This window comes from Gopherus flavomarginatus, chromosome 11 (genome assembly GCF_025201925.1).
Source record: "Gopherus flavomarginatus isolate rGopFla2 chromosome 11, rGopFla2.mat.asm, whole genome shotgun sequence".
NCBI classification, from domain to species: Eukaryota; Metazoa; Chordata; order Testudines; family Testudinidae; genus Gopherus; species Gopherus flavomarginatus.
This window is the reverse complement of record NC_066627.1, coordinates 12,442,986-12,464,407: the sequence shown is the minus strand read 5'-3', so window position 1 is coordinate 12,464,407 and position 21,422 is coordinate 12,442,986. Positions and strand designations below refer to the sequence as shown.

General features: G+C 41.8%; 1 protein-coding gene and 3 pseudogenes across 1 annotated transcript; 3 read left to right on the top strand and 1 right to left on the bottom strand.

Annotated features, from left to right (window-relative positions):
- The first annotated feature begins 47 nt into the window (after nucleotides 1–47).
- LOC127030779 (olfactory receptor 11L1-like) lies at nucleotides 48–984 on the top strand (annotated as a pseudogene).
- Nucleotides 985–11,707: 10,723 nt separating this feature from the next.
- Nucleotides 11,708–12,643, bottom strand: LOC127031225 (olfactory receptor 14C36-like; annotated as a pseudogene).
- Nucleotides 12,644–13,687: 1,044 nt separating this feature from the next.
- LOC127030778 (olfactory receptor 14I1-like) lies at nucleotides 13,688–14,601 on the top strand. Its single transcript, XM_050917519.1, has 2 exons — nucleotides 13,688–14,215; nucleotides 14,341–14,601. Exons 1-2 carry the CDS (start codon nucleotides 13,688–13,690, stop codon nucleotides 14,599–14,601), a joined length of 789 nt encoding a protein of 262 aa, XP_050773476.1.
- Nucleotides 14,602–20,078: 5,477 nt separating this feature from the next.
- LOC127031243 (olfactory receptor 14C36-like) lies at nucleotides 20,079–21,010 on the top strand (annotated as a pseudogene).
- The last annotated feature ends 412 nt before the right edge of the window (nucleotides 21,011–21,422 follow it).

Genomic DNA, 21,422 nt, shown 5'->3' with positions numbered 1-21,422 from the left:
GATGGCGATTCTACCATCTGCAGGCAAATTTTAGCTCTCCCAAGGAGATGACCAACAGCACTGCAGGGGTGAAGTTCTGGCTGCTGGGGTTCCATAGTCTTCCTGGCTGGCAGACCCTGCTCTTCTTTGTGTTCTTGGTCATCTACATGCTAACCATCACAGGAAACATTGTCATCATCTTGTTGGTAAGGCTGGAACCCCGGCTGCACTCGCCCATGTACACCTTCCTCCATAACCTCTCCTTTCTGGAGATCTGCTACACCAGCACTATCATGCCCAAGATGCTGGCCAATTTACTGGTAAAAAGGAAGGCCATCTCGTTTGCTGGATGCATGGCACAGCTCTATTGCTTTATCTACCTGGGGGCCACTGAGTGCTTCCTCCTTGCAGTGATGGCTTATGACAGGTACCTCGCCATATGTTACCCATTACACTACATGGTGGCCATGAGCGATGCATCTTGTATTCGCCTGGCCACGGTCTCCTGGGTGACTGGCATCTTCACCGGTCTCTTACCCTGCTTCCGAATCTCCAGGTTCCCTTTCTGTGGCTCCAACCAGATTAAACACTTTTTCTGTGATATTCCTCCATTGCTTAAGCTCTCCTGCTCAGACACCTCCACTACCGAAGTCATCATATTCATTTTTTCCTTCCTGGTCCTCGTCAGCTGTCTGCTGCTGACCCTAGTATCTTACCTCTTCATCATTCTCACCATCCTGAAGATCCCGTCCTCCTCTGGGAAGAGGAAGATCTCCACCTGTGGCTCACACCTAGCCGTGGTGGCCATCTACTATGGCACCATGATCTCCATGTATGTTCGCCCTACCTCCAGCCTGCCCTCGGAGATCAATAAGATTGTTTCTGTGTGCTACACCATTATCACCCCCACTTCTGAACCCCGTCATCTACAGCATGAGGAACAAGGACTTCAGGGATGCTTTAAAGAAAGTAATCAGCGGGCAGTGCAGTCTGCACAGAGTGTAAATAAATGTAAGAGCTTGGAGGCCGGATTCTGGCTAACGCTGAGGGGCCTTTATACCAAAATGGGTGTATAAAAATGAATGTAAATTACAATTTCATCCACTTTCATTTTCTTTTACACTGCCAGAATACTGTAAAAGGGCCTCAGCATTTATCTAGCTATCCTCTTACAAACCCCTCTATTGATGAAAAATTGAATCCTTTTTGTATAAAGTTTACCCAAATAAATTCACACACATTCCAAAGTTAACACAACCTGAGCATTTGCTGTGGTGATTTACCTACTTCATTTTTGATTTTATGTTGTCTCATTTTTCTTTTTATTGGTTTATTTCATTATCATGCAGTCTGAACACCTTGAAATGCTTCACCAATAAACCATGCTTCTCTTATTTGTGATATTTTATTCTAAGTGAGAAGGAGTATCTGTTTGACACTGATACACTGATATTTCTAATCAGAAATTTTTTTTTGGTCATAAATAAAACAAATAGGAAAAATCCAGTATATCTGGAGGGTGTGTTGGTGAGATCAGAAATGAGAGAGGAACATTCCACAAGACAATCTCTCTACTGGCATACAGTCCAGGAGCTCTAAAAAAAAAAAAAGTGCAAGAACTTCAAGACCTAATGATCTGCCCAGGTGGGTCACTTTTCAGGATTGGGATGAAATAAAAGTAACTTTTGAAAATAGGGCTCAAAATAATCATTGCAAATATTGTCTTAATATTAACACGACTGCAAATAACAATGCTGAAGGGTCCCTAAAATGGACTAGGCTGCACGTTTGACACTGTCTCGTTTCAAACTAGACAAGACCTTAGATGCCTAGGTGACAAAGGGCCAAGTTTCTAAAAGCATTTAGGTTCCTCTAAGGAGGTAGTGGGTCACTTAGGAAAATGAGAGAGAGGCTTTTTTTTTGTTTTTTGTTGTTTTTTTTTAACCGTTCTCTAGTTTTTTGGGCTGAAATTGCAACCCACTTAGAGGATTTTGAATGCTCAGATCTGAATGAAATTAATGGGGACTGACATCCCATTTGCCAAGGCAGCTTTGAAAATCTCTGTAGTAGTGATCTAAATAGCACTGAAAACATGGGAGGTGGCACTGCATCCTCACTCCATGCCAGACCCTGGTGATGGTGATCTCTCTCTGTTCTACTCAACGGGGTGGTGTCTAAAGCCACTGACATGCCCAGGTCCCAGAAACCCAGCTGTTGAGAACATCAACTTTCTCCTCTACCAACACCTAGTGGTGCTTTAGCACTCAGTGAGCCTAATCCATTCATGGTGAAAAGGGCACATCACCACCTGTAGCTAATGTTGCCTGGCCAATATACATGAGAGATTAATTTGTGCTGCTCCTCACAAGACCAAAATCTCTGATTCTGGAGTTACCTCTGAAACACACAGGCAGTGAAATGCCATAGAATGCAGTAACAGCACTATGTGCATTATTTATTTGTAGAGAGAGATAGAAAACGACATACCCCAAAGTGCTAGCCTATACACAGCATTGTAAGACATTTTGACTCATTCTCCCGCTTTGCAGTAGTTTATCCCCCATAACATTCTCCTTCCTTTACCATAAAAGACATCCCATTCATCAACTGTAAAATTCACCTCCTTCACCAACCATTGACGTCTCTGCCCTCTGCCACCAGTAGACTACTCTGCCCTGCACTACTTCTCTACTGTTGCCTGAGCTTTTGATTATGTATTGATCTCCCTAATTATTTAGCATTCCCAATTAACACTCTGAAATATGGCAGGCTCTTGTCCCAAGATCAGGCTTAGTATTATCAGAATTACTGTTTAGCAGGGAGCCGCATTGTGCCCATCTGTGACAACTACTCACACTCCAGGAACACTTTTTCTGATTGTGAAATTTTTTTAATTATTACTATGATTTGTAAAACAATCCACACAAGTAAGGTGAAATAATACTACCCCATTATAATGTTCAGCACCATTAGCTGGGAATACTCTACACTTCGAGAGGACTCAAAGGGCTGAGAAAGTTTCTGTTTAGCTCCATCATGCTAATGGAGAACTCCAATAGCCTAATCCATGCGAAGAATTTATAGGCCTTAATGTTTATCAGTCACATGCATGAATAACTCCTTCCTCTTTTACCCATATCTTCAGTGCCTCACACTCACAGTAATGAGGTGTCCTTATCCTATAGATTAATATATTCATTAGTTTAAACTTGTTACCATATATGTCAATTAGTTGCCCTGACTACTGATGGTTAAACAGCTGCTGATCATCTATTGTTGTTAACCCCACCTCCCCCAACACCATAAAACTGGTACCAGCTGCTTACTTGATTAAGCAACCTACTCTTATCATGGCAGTGAGGCCTTGCTTTTATACTAAGCACTTACACTAATTCTTATAGGCTTGGGCCTATAGATCTGTTGTGTTTCTGCATTATTATTCTTTTCTCTTATTCAGTTTCAGTTGCCCACTTACTTCCTTTTACTGATGCCTAGCAGTGGGACTTTTTAACCCTTTACAGGTAAAATAAGTAAAGAACAGCTACTAACAGGGATTTTATAGCTAACTGGCTGGTTGTGTTTTCATAAAAGAGAGCTACCCCTCCCTTTATTTATCACAAGCATTATCTTGGCACGGCAGCACTAGTATAGCATAACTTGCATCATAAAGAACAGGAGTACTTGTGGCATCTTAGGACTAACAAATTTATTTGAGCATAAGCTTTTGTGGGCTACAGCCCACTTCTTCGGATGCATGGAATGGAACATATATTGAGGAGATATATATGCACATACAGAAAACATGAAAAGGTGGGAGTTGTCTTACCAACTTGCATCATAATTACTGTTTCAAGGTCACCCTTTCTAAGATCTCTAACATCAACATGCTAACTTGGATTCCTTTGAAGTTTGGTGTGCCTTGGGAGGGTTCCGGGTAGGGGTAGTGTTCTAGATTTGGAGTCAGTTGAGCTGGGCTTTGGAGAGATATCAGCTCTGGAATAAAATAGCCCTTTTCTCAAAAGTTTGTTTGTTTATTCTTGCACAGCGCTTCAGCTCAAACTTTGGAGGTGATACAGGTCAAAATGATTTTAATTTGTCGAGTTTTACCCAAGTCAGTGCATGGCCCCTGTTAACTCTTTGGTATATCCAAGTTTAGAAGGACATTTAAGAACAGGAATGTTCACTTTTTACAGGGCGTGCACCCCAATACAGAACTAAACATCCAGAGAGTTTCCATTCTCTCCATTTTTTACTGTTTTAAAGCTCTACTCTTCTAAGTGGCCTAAAATCCTAATGGTTACTCGGATTGTTTTAAACTTTACTGCAGCAAAGGCAGGGAGGAATGGGGAGGGCGATAAGTGGTGATGGTTGGTAGTGGAGGGAAGAGAGGTTGGGGGCTCAGATGAGGAAGATGTGAGTGTTAGGGGATGTGGGGAAATGAGAGAATGGGCAGGGGGATGTGGGGTGAGTAGGAGGGGGACTGAGTGAAAAATAGAGCAGGGGAACCTGTCAGCCCCACATGTTCCCCTCTCATGTTGCGCCCAAATCTAGGGGACTCTTGCCCCTCTAAGCAGGCCCTTGCCCCCTCCCTGCCCCACTTATATGAGCTGGGATTGGAGGGCCTTTTCACTCTCGAGTGTCTAAGCCCCTCTTGCTTCCCCCCACGTGTGCCAGCATCTGGGGGGCCTGTGTCCATCTAAAGATGTGGACCACTCTCTATACATCCCCTTGCATGAGCAAGGCTTAGGGAGGGGTTGACAATTTGAGAGCATCTGTAGCTCCCTCCTTGCCCCACATATGAGCCAGCATCTTGGAATGTCCAGCCCCTTTAGGTGGGGAGCTAAGAATGGGCAAGTTTCCTTCCTTTCAGAGGCTCTGAAGATCCAAGGAGGGGGGTGGGAGAGCCCATGGAGATGAGCAGAGAGCCTGAGCCAAGGATGCTGAGGAGATTAGACTGCTTTGAGTGAAACTGACATGATGACACCCGCCTGAGTCTTCATATAGCCTGATCCGCTTGCAAAGTTAACTCTATAAAATTGAGATCCAGGATCACACTCATCCTCAGTTGATGATGTAGCCCAAAGAGCTAGCTTAGCATTGTATTCAGCAGGAACAAAAGGAACCTACAGGCCTATAGCCTGTGAACCTGTTAGCAGAAGGCTTTGACATCTATGAGCCTTAGCTTAAATAAGTGGCCCCACAATGACTCTGAGATATGGAAAACTGGGAACATTGTTCTTATGGGGGATATTTGTATAAAATGACATCAGGTAACCACAGAAACATTGAACTGATACTGGGCTTGGATGTTTTAGGATAGAATCCTTTGCAGATGATTAGCAATGAACTTACCTTGGCAACGAGTTGACCAATATGATAATAAATGAAAATAATTAAAATACGAACTTATAGGATAAGGACCCCCAAGATTTTTAGGGTGAGGAACTTATATATGGGCAAAGGAGTTGGGCATATCTGTGAATATATATGGTAACTATCAGACCCTCTACTCGCCCAGGCCCAAATGTAAGGGGGAGATATGGACCATCGGACTAGTTTGGCAGGCCAGCAACCGAAGAGATGACTGCTTGTCTCTAACCACCAAATTCCCAGGAAACAGTGTGATTCTATGTAAGGAATGATACTAAGTATCAGCTTAATCTTATATTACTGCTGCAATTTTATTTGACTGGGAGCATTTGTGTCTTTACTAATTGCACTAATAAAATTGCTTAAAATTTTACTTTATCCTGGTATAAAAATGTCACTCCCAAAATCACAGATCCAAACCGACACTCGTCTGATGGTAAACATTTCTAGTACAGACCAGGTCTTTGTGTTCATTTTTAAGATTACATTCTAAGTTCATCAGAATCATTTCCTTGTGTGTATCTACTAGGGAACAGTATTGTGTGAATAGGTGTGCTTTTGTCAGTATACGTTATTTTGAAAGTACTCCTGGGAAATCAATATGCAATTGAGTTTTTACACTGATCTGCATCTCTTTGAGAATGTGTGTTTCTGACTGTGAATCACTGTGTGAAGTTACGAATGTATAACATCATGTGTGAAACATACATGAATATGTGCTTTATCAGCACTTGTTAGGGTCTGTGAGTGGATTTCTGAGCCTCCATTTGTGTATGATTGCTTCTGAATGATAATATTGTGTGTTTACCAGTGCAAAGTGCTGTGTGTGTTTTGTGAGTGTGCATTGCTGTGTGTACGTTTCAAAATGCACATAACTGGTTATTTATCAGTAAATATTACCATGTTTGTGAGTGCATATTGACTTAGCAGAGTCCCTGTATTAAAGCCAAAAGCTGCTATCTATCTCCCTGCAGCTCCTACCTGCTAAGATAATAACCTTTTAGTGGGTTATTGAAAGGAAAGAAGTTGAAGAGTAGAACTTGTTGGGAAAGGGAGTTTCTCATCATGTGAGGCTTTTCAAGAAATTTGAAATATTTTCCCATATGGGAAAATTGAATTATTTTTCAAACAGATAAGCTGAAAGCAAAACAAAACAAAAATAAAAAAAAAGCAGATTGGGTCAAAACAAAATATTTGGTTTCTATCCTTTTTATAGTTTCATAGAGTTTTAGGCCAGGAGGGATGATGCAAGCACGAAGTCAGAAATTCTTTTTATCACCGACCATTGAATCCCACCCAGTTACCCCTGTGTAGAGCCCAATGATTTCAATTAAACTAATACATTACAGTCCTAAGCAGACTGCATTGTTGTAAGCCACAGACCTAGACCTTGGCAGACTGAGGTCTCACCTGTGCCCTAGGCCCTGGCAAGGACAGGGAACTAATCAGCTGGAGCACATCCATGTGATCCTAGCAGGTGATCTGCGCCCCATGCTCCAGGGCAAAGTTTCATTTTGATTTTGATCCTTTATTTTTCACTTTTCTTGAGAATGAATTAACTGAAATTTCCAAATGAATTTTTTTTTCAAATTGAAAAATGTCAAAATTGGACATTTTAACAAATTTGAACCTTTTAAAAGCAATCAAATTAGAATAGTCATCAAAACCAACCAACTCTTTGCTGCGAACAGAGTTTCCATGAAACATCATTTTCTGATGAACAAAACCATATTGTGAGAAAATTTCCAACTCGAGCTCATAATCAGCTCACTGACTACAATTTCTTCCTCCTTTCTTAGGCCCCAACCCTGAAACCTGTCCCTCCCTCCCACCGGCAGACTTCTATGTTCATGTGAATGCCCTTTGACCGAGGGCTTTCAACTTTTTCTCAGATCCCGGGCCATATCAATAGAGAGATGCCTTGTGGACACATCTCCTATCCATTGTGATCTCATCAACTTCCTCTCCTCCCAGACACAAATATAGAGACCACTTCCTTTGCCCGTTCAAGTTCACACAACAGCTCAACATTAACCTACTGCCTCATCTTCAGTTCAGATTCACAGGCAAAGGAAATGGATTTGAAACTGTTTAACAAGATGAGATCCCCAACAGGTCAATATCAGCCATAGCTACATTTGTGTCAATGGGCAAGAACCACAGCTGGTGTAAATCAGCAGTAGCTCCAGTGGAGTTAATGAGACCAGATTCCCCAGCTGGTGAAAACTGATATAGCTGCCTGGGAACCTTAGGGCCGGATCCCCAGCTAATGGAAAACAGACTAACTCCACTGGAATCAAATGGCCAAATCTTGACTTGGCATAAACAGCCCTAACTAATCAGAACTCAATGGAACTGTATCAGTTTACACCAGTTTAGGACATAGCTAGGAGCTTTTAATGTTTGTCTCTGGCTGCTTCTTAGAGGCCAACATCAAACAGCCAGGGCAGCCTGAGCTGTGGGTTCCTCTGCTGGGTGCATCCCAAGAGCTGCTGATGCAAAGCAGGAGAAAAACATCTCTGCTCTTGCAGAGCTGATTATGTGGAGTTACTGAAGGAACAGGCTCCTCCAGGCCAGCGGGGGCTCTGGTGCCACTGGGTTCTGAGCTATGGTAAGTCACATGTCTGTGTTATAAATATATTGTTTATTCTGTAATCTCCTTCAGACACCCTCTGGGCCTCAGCCCTGCATTGTTTTTAGCCTAGCATCTTTTCAGGGTGCTGCCACCACCTGAGATCCAGGGCATATTTTGTTCCCTCTCTGAGGGGTTACGTAGAGCAAGGGCAGCTTGTCATGGTGGTTTGCTCCTAAGGTGAGATCAGAGCTGGGCTCACAGCCCCACAGACAGGAGTCAATTATTTAGCCCCAGAAGAAGCACATCCTGGGTTGTGACCATGTTTGAAGCCTGCAGAAGCTGGAATCAGTTTCACAGCTGGGTGGGGCTTCCTGCCTCCATCCTATTTAGACCTTCACCTCTCAGCCAAGCCAGTCCAAGGAGGGAAGCAGGGAGTGTCTATCTGTGGAGGGGATCCTTGTCTTCTAGGAACTGCAGAAAGACTCAGCAACTCAGGAAATATGGTGAAGTGGCAGGGAAATAGCTGCTGGATACTACAGAGATGGGGTGTTATTGGCAGATACAGAGATAGGCAATGACTGAAGTACCCTGGTGGTGAAGTGTCTAATTCAGCACAGGCTGGGAAACATTCCACAGAGATAAACGCAGAGAGCAGGTTTTTCTTCCCTCCTCCCTTTCCTTTCTCCCACCAATTCCCTGGTGAGCGCAGACTCCCTTCCCTGGAGTTTTACAAAAGATACCCAAAAAATCAATTAGATTCTAATAAAGAGGAAAACTTTAATAAAAGAAGAAAAAACATAAAACTTGTCTCTGTAATCAAGATGGTAAATATACAGGGTTTTTTGTAGCTTATAGACAGTAGAAAGAAGCTTTCTCCAGCAGAAACACAATTTAAGCTACTTCCAGCCAAATATACAGTAAAACTCTACCAGCCAGATACACAGTTGCAAATACAGAAAAACAATAAAAAGACTAAACTGTCTTTCTACTTTTGTACTTACAAAATTGGAACAGAAGATTAGATAGCCTGTAGGTGTGTGTGGTCACTCTCAGAGCCTAGAGAGAACAAAGCAAAACCCAAAAACTACAAACAAAGGCTTCCCTCCACCGGGATTTGAAAGTATCTTGTCTCCTGATTGGTCCTCTGGTCAGGTGTTGCAGGTCACTGTTGGTTAACCCTTTACAGGTGAAAGAGACATTAACCCTTAGCTATCTGTTTATGACAACAGTGTTGCTGGTTCTCGGCCTGTGGCTCACAACAGTTAGTTTAACCGAAGATGTACGGCATCTGGGCCACCAGGACAGTGAGCACAATCAAGGCCAGGAATCCCCATGTACATTAGGCAGCTTGTAACTGGATGCAGACACGAGTGTTCATGATGTTGGCATATTACAGCAGGTGGAAGATGGTCACATAGTGTTTGAAGGACATGACAACAAAGAGGATGAACTCAGTGGATCACACCAGGAAGTGGAAGCAGGCCTGGGCAATGCAGTGAGGGAGGGTGGTGGTTTGATACTTCTGAAAATTAGGTTTTTAGTGATGGGTGAAAGGGCTCAGAAGCCACAGAACAGTTCCCCCCCACCACATTACCTGGACAATCTGCTTCAGCTCTGAGCTGGTGCTGTTTCTTCAAGGGGAAAAGGTAGCTACAGTCTAGTCCCCGTGTTTATACGTACCTTAGCATCCTTGAAGATACCACCAGGAATGGTTAGGGTTGTCAGCACCTGACCCTTTTAACTGGAGATGGACCTGATGCTCTTGAGTTAGTAGTGCCTCTTTATCAACATCCAAAACTGCCCAAACCGGAAAAAAATGTTTTTTCTGCTGGATTTTCTATCTTTCAAAGAAAAACCAAATATTTTTGAGGAAAGAGGACCGACTGGGAAATGGAATTCCCACCCCCCAAAAAAATGGATGGAATAAAGAGGACATCTCACCAGTTCTTTCCAACCATTACCAGTGATGAAACCAATCATCTATAGCATGAGGAACAAAGACACCAAAGCTGCATTGAGGAGACTGACTGGGGGGACTTTATTCACCAAGAATTAACTGTCTATCTTTGTCCAATAAATACTCTTTCAGTTTGTGTCTCCCAGTCCATGTTAGCTACTTCCATGACAACACAGTTTATACACAAATGGGCCAAATTCTGCTCTCAGTTTCACCAATGCAAATCCAGATTAACTCCACTGATGTCAATGCAGTTGGGCTGGTTTACTTCAGCGGCAGATCTGTCCCAATCTTGGAGTTAAACTGGTGTGCATTTTGTGAGATGGAAAAATCAAGCTTTCATTCTGTGCCCAAGCAATGCCTATTAAATTGCTTTGCCACTTATACCTGTTCCAAGGCCATTAGAAAGCCCGAATGGAGGCTTCTTTCCCTTCTGTGTAAAAATCAGGAGTGGATCAAAGGAATCAGACTGGTTTTTGGTTGTTACTTCCATGTTCTTTGTGGTGTACCTTGTAGTGACCATTGGGTCTTAGGAAAACAAGATCTAAAGAGCAATCAGTAGGCCATTTATCTGTGCCAAGGTCACAAACATACTTGCTCATATGTATGCTACCCGTTGAAACAAATGTCTAAATCCCAATTATTATGGTTACATGTTTAGCTGAACCTCTGCTCCCTGCTCTGGTCTCTGAGTTCACACCCTGAGGTCTCAGCTTTGCACCTTTGCATCTTAGGGTGGAATAGCGTGATTCATCCCCTCTCATACTGGGTACCAGGCTATAGCAATTTGTGTACCAACGATGATTTTTCCAACCAGGTTTGGTACCTGGAATTCTTCCCATAGGAGCTGTGACCAGTAGTAAGTTGAGTGACTAGCCGGGCTTTTCCATACAACTTACGATTTATTTACCACTGTAGGAATAAAGCATAACATAAGAGAAAATATGAGAAATTCCAGATTTATCATTGCAGTAGTTTGGTAGGATAAAAACTGGCTTTATTACTTGTTTTTAGGAAACGTTGCAATAGCTTTTTCTCCAAATACCTCTTCACTATAGCAAGAAGTATGCAGTATTTATTTACTGAAATAAAAAAAGATAATACTCATAATTTGTGCCCTAACACATTAAAAATAAGACAATAAAATTCCCACCAACATTAAAATAATAATTTGAACTCAGCTATCCAGGCACACACAGAAACTTTGCTTCAATTCTTCGTCATTGGGGAAAGGAAAACTTTAAGTCTCTCAGAAAACCACTTCAAAGATATTATGACATTGACACTTTCAAAAGATGATAAAATTAACAGATACACCCATTTAATCAAACATATTCCACCCTGCAAATTCCTATCCTCCAAAAGTCGCCTGGAACACGGAAACAAGTCAACCAATGAATCAATAAAATGAAACAACATGAAAAAGAAAGAATCAAGGAAACAAACAAGCCAATTGTCTCATACCCCAATTACAATCTCTATCCCAAAAAAGCAGAAGGGCCAGAAAGTTCATGAAGTCCAGGAGTGACCTAGCTATGGTTGTTGATATCCTGTGCAGCATGAATGACGATGGTAGGAGTATAAATCCCTAAGACAGATAGATAGGTGTGTATGTACAGTCATGGATAAATATTTAGATTCTGATTTTATTTACACTGGTGTAATTCTAAACTAACTCATTTGACTTCAGTGGAGTTAGTCTGGATTTCATAAGTTCCTAAACAGATTGGAACCTATGTTCTCAAAGAGACAATTTCATCATAGGTTCACTATATCCATAAAGAAGCTCAGAATGAAATCACAGTCAAGGTACAATAACAGACACTTTAATTCTTGGTGAATAACCTCCACACAATCAGTTTCTTCAATGCAGCTTTGATCTCCTTGTTTCTCATGCTGTAGATGATCGGATTCATCACTGGAGGCATGACAGCATACAGAACACCCACTAAAAGATCTAGATTAGATGCTGAGCTGGAGGTGAATTTCAGATAGTCAAACATGGCAGTGAAAAGTAACAAGGATATCACAGTGAGGTGAGGAAGGCAGGTGGAGAAGGCTTTATTTTGGCCCTGCTCAGAAGGGATTCTAAGCACAATTTTGAAGATATGAACATAAGACATAATTATAAAAACAAAGCAGTTTAAGCCTAAAAACACACTAAAGGCAAGAAACACAACTTCACTGAGGTACGAGTCAGAGCAGGCGATCTTGAGTAGCTGGGGGATTTCACAGAAGAACTGGTTAATAACATTGGACTGGCAGAAGGGTAAACTGAAGATGTTCCCAGTGTGCAGGGCAGAGTAGACAATACCAGTAATCCAGGCACTGGCTGCCATTTGGACACACGCTCTCCTGTTCATCACTCTCTCATAGTGCAGTCATTGGCAGATGGTGACATATCGGTCGTATGCCATGATGGTGAGTAAGGCAAGATCAGCTGCAATGAAGACTACGAAGAGAAAGATTTGGGTGACACATTCAGGATAAGAAATCACCCTGGTGTTCATGAGGGAATTGATCCTGGATTTGGGGATGGTGACAGAGATGGAACCGAGGTCTATGATTGACAGATTAGCCAGGAAGAACTACATGGGGGTGTGAAGATGGTGGTTGAGGGTTACGGCTGTGATGATGAAAAGATTCTCCATCAGGGCTGCCAGGTAAATCACTAGAAACACCATAAAGTGCAAAATCTGCTGCTCCCGAATATTAGAAAATCCCAGGAGAAAGAACTCTGTCACCGTGGTTCGACTGGACATTTTCTTTTTCAGTTCATTGTGTGATGGCTGTGGAGGGAAGGACAAAGACAATGGGGATTACACTGACAATGGGAGTCGCCCTGTTTCCCTTCAGCAGTGTCTCATGATTTGAGTGTCGATGATGCACAGCACTCGTCGCTGCTATTAACTAGGAGTGGTGAATTATCACATGAATGTAAATTGGCGCAGCTCTCTTAAAGTCAATGAAGCTGCATCAGTTCGCACCATCTGAAGATCTAACTCAGGATATGACTTGACAAAATGCCATGTGAAGGATGGTGTAAAGTACAATCCCAATGCAACAATTCTAGCTAAACTGGATCCCCTCTTGCTACAAACAGGAGGCTCTGGACTTGGGCATGAAACTAAAATGCCTACACTGTCTGATATCCACTTTCCAAGAAAATATGACATACAGTAATTCAGTTTCCTGCATGACATCTCGTCTGTAATTATTCCCTTGCAACACCACATAGACAGCTTTCTGCCTGCTTACGTATAGATTTGTGACACAGGATCCCATTTCCATCTCTGTGTACTCATGAGCTAGTAGCATTGCTCAGCTACCTCGCTGCTGCATTTTTACCTCTGTCATTTTATGGCTGTGCAGGTCACTGGCCATCAGGAGACTTGGATTCTATTCTTGTTTCTGCCACTGATCTGCTGTGTGACCTTGGGCCAGTCACTTCCCCTCCCCTCATTGCTGTCTGGAGCAACAGGGGAGGTATCTTGACTAGATCTTTGGGTTTGTATGTGCTTTGCTCCATCCTTCATATTGTATTATACCAAGCCACATCCTGAGCCAGATCTTCAGATGGTGCAAACTGATGCAGCTCCATTGACTTTAAGGGAGCTGCACCAATTTCCATTCATGTTATAACTCACCACTCCTAGTTAACAGCAGTGACGAGTGCTGTGCATCACTGACACTCACATTAAGAGATATTGCTGTAGGGAATCAGGGCCACTCCCTCTGTCACTGTAATCCCCCCACTGTCCTTGTCCTTCTCTCCACAGCCGTCACACAATGAACTGAGAAAGAAAATGTCCAACCGAATCACCTTGATCAAATTTCTTCTCCTGGGATTCTCTGACACTTGGGAGCTGCAGATTTTGCGCTTTGTGATGTTCCCGGTGATTTACCTGGCAGCCCTGATCGGGAATCTTCTAATCATCACAGCCATAGCCCTCGATGACTATCTCCACATCCCCATGTATTTCTTCCTGGTGAATCTGTCCATTATAGACCTTTGCTCCATCTCTGTCAACATCCCCAAATCCATGGCCAATTCCCTCATCAACTCCAGATTGCTTTCTTATCTTGGATGTGTCACCCAGGTTTTTCTCTTTTTAGTATTCACTGCAGCTGCTCTTGCCTTACTCACTGTCATGTCATATGACCGATATGTCACCATCTGTCAATCAGTGAACTACAAGAGAGTGATAAACAGGAGAGCGTGTGTCCAAATGGCAGCCAGTGCCTGGACTACTAGCATTGTTACTCTGCACTGCACACTGGGAACACCTTCACGTTACCATTCTGCCAATTCAGTGTCATCAGCCAGTTCTTCTGTGAAATCCCCCAGCTGCTCAAGCTCACCTGCTCTGATTCGTATCTCAGTGAAGTTGGGCTTCTTGTTTTTCGTGTGTTTTTAGGTTTAAACTCTTTTGTTTTTATAATTGTGTCTTATGTTCAGATCTTCAAAACTGTGCTGAGAATACCCTCTGAGCCAGGCCAGCTTAAAGTCTTCTCCGCCTGCCTCCCTCACCTCACTGTGACCTCTTTGTTTCTTTGCACTGGCATCTTTGTGTACCTGAAACCCATCTCCAGCTTCACATCAAATATGGATCTCATGATGAGTGTTCTCTATGCTCTGGTGCCTCCAATGATTAATCTGATCATCTATAGCATGAGGAACAACAAGATCAAAGCTGCATTAAAGGAACTGATTGTGTAGAGGTTATTCACCAAGAATTGTAATGATCGTCATTGTTCCTTGTCTTTGATTTCATTCTGAATTCCTAAATATATATAATCAACTGACGATCTTTCTCCTTGGTGCAATTATGAAGTCATAAAAGACAGACTAAGTTCACTGAAGTTAAATGAGTTAGTGAAGGATTACACCAGTGTAAATAAGATCAGAATCTATATATCTATGCCTACATTTCATACACATCTAATCTAATCTAATCTATTTATCAGTTTTATACGGCTGCTGCCATGACTGTATCTGAGCACATTGCACAGACTATCAATAGCCACAGCTAAGTCCCCCAGTGGACTTGTTGAAGTCTCTGGGGTAAAATTTGTGCTTGGGGTATGAGTGGTTTGGCTTGTGTGTTTTGACTACTTGTTTATTATTTGTTGTGGTTCATTTTGTTGATCGGTTGGTTAGTTTCTTTTGGGGGTAGGAGTTTGGGAGGGTGGAATAAATCTGGTTAAATTATCCATTATTTTGCCATATATTCAAAGTGTCAATGTCCTAATCTCTTTTATGGAGTCTTCTGAGAGACTGGACATTTTGCTTTCCACATTGATGAAGAATTTGGGGGAAAAAAAAGATTTTTTAGGTGTCTGGAGAGCTGGGTTCCAGTTCTGAAGATTATTTTAATGCTGATGAGATTTTACTGTGTTATTTATGATGTGTTAGGGCATCTAGACCCTTATCTAATTACATTTATTATATTTTTAATTTAAATAATTAAATACAGTATTGTTCTTGCTATGATGAAAAGGGCCTTTTGGGAGAGAAAGCTACAACAATGTTTCCAAAAGTCAAATTGAGTCTGGATAAAAAGACCAAATGTTTGTCCTATAAACTATTGCTGTGATGGGGCTGGAATTGGTCTCTCATATTTTCTCATAGTTATGCTTTACTCATAAATCATTCTTTGCATGGAGAAGGCCAGCTAGTCATTCAACCTGCTACTGGTCACAGTTTCTTTGGGAATAAGTGCTGGTATCAAACCCAGTGGGAGAAATCATAGTCAGTGCATAAGGTGCTACAGGTTGGGAACTAATTTGAAGGGGAAGAATCACATGATTGCATCCTAATAGAGGGACAGGCACAAAGCTGAGACCTGAGGGTGTGTACTCAGACACCAGAGAAGAAAGCAGAGGTGCAGCTATCCCTGTAACCGTAACAAATGGGATTTAGTCATTCACTTCAAAGGATTGATTTGGATTTGGCCAGTGGTTTCTCATCACACAAGGATCTAAATGTGTCTAGATCACAGAAGCTGACTGTTGTTATTATTAATTATTAATATTATTAGTAGTAATAATAAATCATGTTTGTGCATAATTGTGTACATTATATGTACAACAGATAAAAGCAGAATATGTGGCTAGAGAGATAGATCAATGGATAGATAGATAAACATTAATAATCGATGGCAATTATTTTGCCATTTTTCTGTCAATGAATGTTAATTTTCAGCTCATGATTTCTTTGAGAGAATTCATTATTCAGCATTACATATAAAAGAATTTCTGTGAATAGTTCTTAGTCCATAGCTCATTTACAAGAACCATAAGAAATGCATTGTCTGTGAGCTTGAAGCTGTGTTGACTAGAAATTGGGGCTATCGATTAATAACAGCAGAGTCATATGGCACCTTCTAGACTAAAAGATGTATTGGAACATGAGCTTTCATGGGTGAATACCCACTTTGTTGGATGCATGCACGAAAGCTCATGCTCCAATATGTCTTTAGTCTATAAGGTGCCACAGGACTCTTTGCTGCTTTTACTGATCCAGACTAACACGGCTACCCCTGATACTTGATTAATAACAGTTAACTCATGCAAATAACTTGAAAAATTAAATGTTATTTAAAAAATTAATGGAGATTAATCACTGTTTTAATTGCACTTCTAAACAATAGAATACCAATTGAGATTTATTAAATATTTTGGATGTTTTTCTACATTTTCAAATATTTTGAGTTGAATTACAACACAGAATACAAAGTGTATAATGCTCACTTTATGTTACTATTTTTTATTCCAAATATTTGCACTGTAAAAGTGATAAATAAAAGAAATAATATTTTAAATTCACCTCATACAAGTATTGTGCCAATCAGAGCACAGCACCACCACCCCATTAATCCCAGCATCGGGCAGAAGAGTCAACTTCTTACCAAGAATGCATGTTTTAGAAATTGTGGAAATGCTGAAAGGAAACATGGAGCATCTTTGGAATTGTGTGGAAAAAGCGCTACATCAGCGACAGTTCCGACGAGGGCCCTTTGACTCAACCATTGCTGGATACGCCAGAACCTAACCCCAAAACTCAACTGCTCATGAGGAAGACCGAATGAGTGTGAAGGCCTCTTGTTGTCCACCCCTATGGAGGAAGGCGACCACGTCTCAGAGGAGTCACCAATGGACAAGGTTAATGGAAAAGACTTCAGGTAAATGGATGATTAAGAAGTGATGGTCAAGGATGGGGTGTAATGGGGTTAGGAACTGACCTAGGGTTGTGTAAAACTAAAACAAGTAGTGGGAACTTACACTTTATTTTCTGAAAATCTCTCAACATCTCGATGATGCCTTTCTAGAGGCCTTTGAGAACTTACAGATTGGTAACCCTGTGGGGGTAAATCTATCCTGCATCAATTGTTTTTGCTCTTGCCTGAGGCCTGGTCTACACTACGATTTATGGTCAAATTTAGGAGCATTACCTCGATTTAAGCCTGGACCCGTCCACATGACGAAGCCCTTTTTTTGCGACTAAAAGTTCTTCAGTTCAGCTTCACAGGCAAAGGAAATGGATTTGAAACTGTTTTAATGAGACGAGATCCCCAGCAGGTCAATATCAGCCATAGCTCCATTGGTGTTAATGAGCAAAAACCACGGCTGGGGTAAATCAGCAGTAGCTCCAGTGGAGTTAATGAAGCCAGATTCCACAGCTGGTGAAAACTGACATAGCTGCATGGGCATCTTAGGGCCAGATCCCCAGCTAATGGAAATCAGATTGGCTGCATTGGAATCAAATGGCCAAATTTCCACTTGCCGTAAAGAGCCCTAACTACTCGGAACTCAGTGGAACTGTATCAATTTACACCAGTTTAGGATGTAACCAGGAGCTTTTTGTGTTTGCCTCTGACTGCTTCTTAGTGACCAACATCAGATAGAAAGGGCAGCCTGAACTGTGGCTTCCTCTGCTGGGTGCATCCCAAGAGCTGATGATGCATAGCAGGAGAAAAAAAATCTCTACTCTCTCAGAGCTAATTATGTGGCATTAATGAAGGAACAGGCTATTCCAGCCAGCTGGGGATCTGTTGCCACTGGGCTCTGAGCTGTTGTAGGTCACATGTCTGTGCTACAAATATATAGTTTATTGTGTAATATTCTTCCGACACCCTTTGGGGCTTAGCCCTGCCTTATGTGTATCTAGGGATCCTTTCAGGGTGCTGCCATCATGTGAGATCCAGGGCATGTTGTGTTCCCCCTCTGGGGGGTCAGATACAGCTAGGGCAGCTTGTCAGTGTTGTTTACTCCTGAGGTGAGTTCAGAGCTCAGCTCAAAGCCTCCAATTATTTAGGCCCCTGCCCCAGAACAGGGACATCCTGGGTTGTGAACAAGCAGCTCGAACAAGCCAGGATCAGTGTTCAGTGATGGGAGGAGATTTCTTCCCCCATCCTATTTAGTCCTTCACCTCTCAGCCAAGCCTGCCCGAGATGGGGAGCAGCGAGCACCCATCTGTGGAGTGGGTCCCTGCCTGCTAGGAACTGCAGAGAGACCCAGCTGCTTGGGAAACATGGCGAAGCAACAGTGAAACAGCTGCTGGATAACAGGGCGATTAGGGTGTTATTTATACAGACAGGCAATGACCGAAGGACCCTGGCTGTGAAGTGTCTCATGTGTCATGGGCCGGGAAACATTCCACAAAGACCAGCACAGTAAGTTTCTTATTTCAATCACACTTTTAGCATTTATATGTTAGTCAAATTTCATAACAGAACTAGGAGTTACAATTGGAACTCTTCAAGGCTTTTTATTTGATTTAATTAAACATTTACAGCTGCTCTGAGGGTTGTTGTTTTTTTTTATTTTATTTTCCCTCAGCAATAAACCATTGACTTTTCATAGATGTTGTGAAAATCATTTTTGTGTGTGTGTGTTTTATTTTTGTTCATTGATATCCAGACAATTTCAGGTAAACTGCTGGAAACAGAAACATTTTCACTAAAATAAAGAAAAAAAAGTATTTTGAGTTTTCCAATACATGAGTTTCAAGAATAACATAGGCTTCCTCAGAATATTTCTTTATTTGAAAACCCAGTTTTCCTTTGAAATAATTTAAACAGAAAATGTCTGAATATCCCAGATTAGAAATTAGAAGTAAGCGGGAGTGGGAACATTGATGATGTGCAATAATAATAAAATTTGAACCCAGTCACTATACTACAATGATGGTTTTTTTTCTATTTCAAAGGGATATTTGGTGACTCATAAAATTGAGTAAGCAGCAAAGTTGGCAGTAAACAGCATCGGTATTAAACATACTAGTGCCTTAAATGAAGAACAGAGAATTGAAGCCCCCAGCCAAAGCCTGTCTCTCTTATCCGTGCCAAGGACATAGAAAAAGTCAATGGGATTAGAATCTAAATCCTCTGTCTTACACGGCTGCCCGCTAAACACAAATGCTGTAAATGGGGGCACGAACATACACATAAGAAGGCACAGTCTTTTATCACAGCAGGCAAGGCAGAGAACAGGATGGAGGGGAAACAAAGGCATAGAGAAGTGACTGGCCCTAGATCACACAGCAGGTCAGTGGCAGAGCCAAGAACCCAAGTCTCCTGATGGCCAATGACTCACACAAACATAACATGACAGAGGTAAACGATGCAGCAGTGAGGTAGCTGAGAAATTCTCATCGGTACACAGAGATAGAAGTGGGCTTTTGTATCATAAATCAATACATAAGCAGGCAGTAGGTAATCTATGTGGTCCTGCAGTAGAATCAATACCAGACGCGCCCTAATGAAGCATATTAAGTGAGTCTATGTCATATTTCCCTGGAAAGTGGATATCAGGCAGTGTTGGCATTTTAGTTTCAAGCCCAAGTTCACAATCTTCTGTTTGTAGCAAGAAAGAATCAATCTTGGCTAGAATGTTGCATTGCGTTGTGCTTTGCTCTATCCTTCACACGACGTTTTATTAACCCACATCCTGAGCCAGATCTTTAGATGGTGCAAACTGATGCAGCTCCATTGACTTTAAGGGACACACACCAATTTACACGTGTGATAACTCACCGCTCCTAGTTAATAGCAGTGATGAGTGCTGTGCATTGTTGACACTCACATTATGAGATATCGTTTCATGGAAACAGGGCCACTCCTACTGTCACTGTAATTCCCACCACTGTCTTTTTGATTCCCTCCGCAGCCATCACACAATGAACTGAAAAAGAAAATGTCCAATCGAACCACGGTGACCGAGTTCCTTCTCCTGGGATTCTCTGACATTTGGGAGCTGCAGATTTTGCACTTTGTGGCATTCCTGATGATTTAATTGGCAGGCCTGATGGGTAATCTCATCATCTCAGCCATAGCCCTCAACCACCATCTTCACACCCCCATGTACTTCTTCCTGATGAATCTATCTATCCTAGACCTCGGCTCCATCTCCGTCACCATCCCTAAATCCATGGTCAATTCTCTCATGAACACCAAGGTAATTTCTTTTCCTGGATGTGTCACCCAAGTGTCTCTATTTGTAATCTTCACTTCAACTGATCTTGCCTTACTCACCATCATGGCATACGACCGATATGTCGCCATCTGCCAATGACTGCACTATGAGAGTGTAAGGAACAGTAGAGCTTGTGTCCAAATGGCAGCCAGTGCCTGGATTAGTGGTATTGTCTACTCTGCAATGCACACTGGGAACACTTTCAGGTTACCCTTCTGCCAGACAAATGTCATCCACCAGTTCTTCTGTGAAATCCCTCAGCTGCTCAAGCTCGCCTGTTCTGACTCTTACCTCAGTGAAGTTGGACTGCTTGCCTTAGTGGGTTTTTAGGTTTAAACTTCTTTGTCTTTATAATTGTGTTTTATGTTCAGATCTTCAAAATCGTGCTGAGAATCTCCTCTGAGCAGGTCCAGCATAAAGCCTTCTCCACCTGCCTTCCTCACCTCACTGTGATCTCTTTGTTTATTTGCACTGTCTTCTTTGCCTACCTGAAACCCACCTCCAGCTCAATATCAAATATGAATCTCATGATGGGTGTTCTCTATTCACTGGTGCCTCCAGTGATGAATCCGATCATCTACAGCATGAGGAACAAGGAGATCAAAGCTGCCTTAAAGAAACTGATTGTGTGGAGGTTATTCACCAAGAATTAAAATGTCCATCATTGCTCCTTGATTGAGATATCATTCTGAGATTCTTCTTGGATATAATCAACTGATGACAAAATTTTCTCCTTGAAAAAACAGGGTGCACTCTGTTTATGAATTCATAAAATCCAGACTAATTCCTTTGAAGATAAATTAGTTAGTTTAGAATTATACCAGTGTAAATAAGATCAGAATCTAAATATCTATCCATAAATGTACATACACACCTCTCTCTCTTTGGGATTTATACTGCTAACATTGCCATACTATCTGAGCGTGTTGCACAGAATAATAACAGCCATAGCTAAGTCACTAGTGAACGTGTAATCTCTTTCTCTTCTTCTTTTGGAGGTAAAAATTGTGGGTGGAGTTTGAGAGGTTTGGCTTGTTTGATTACTTGATTATTTCTTTTTTATTT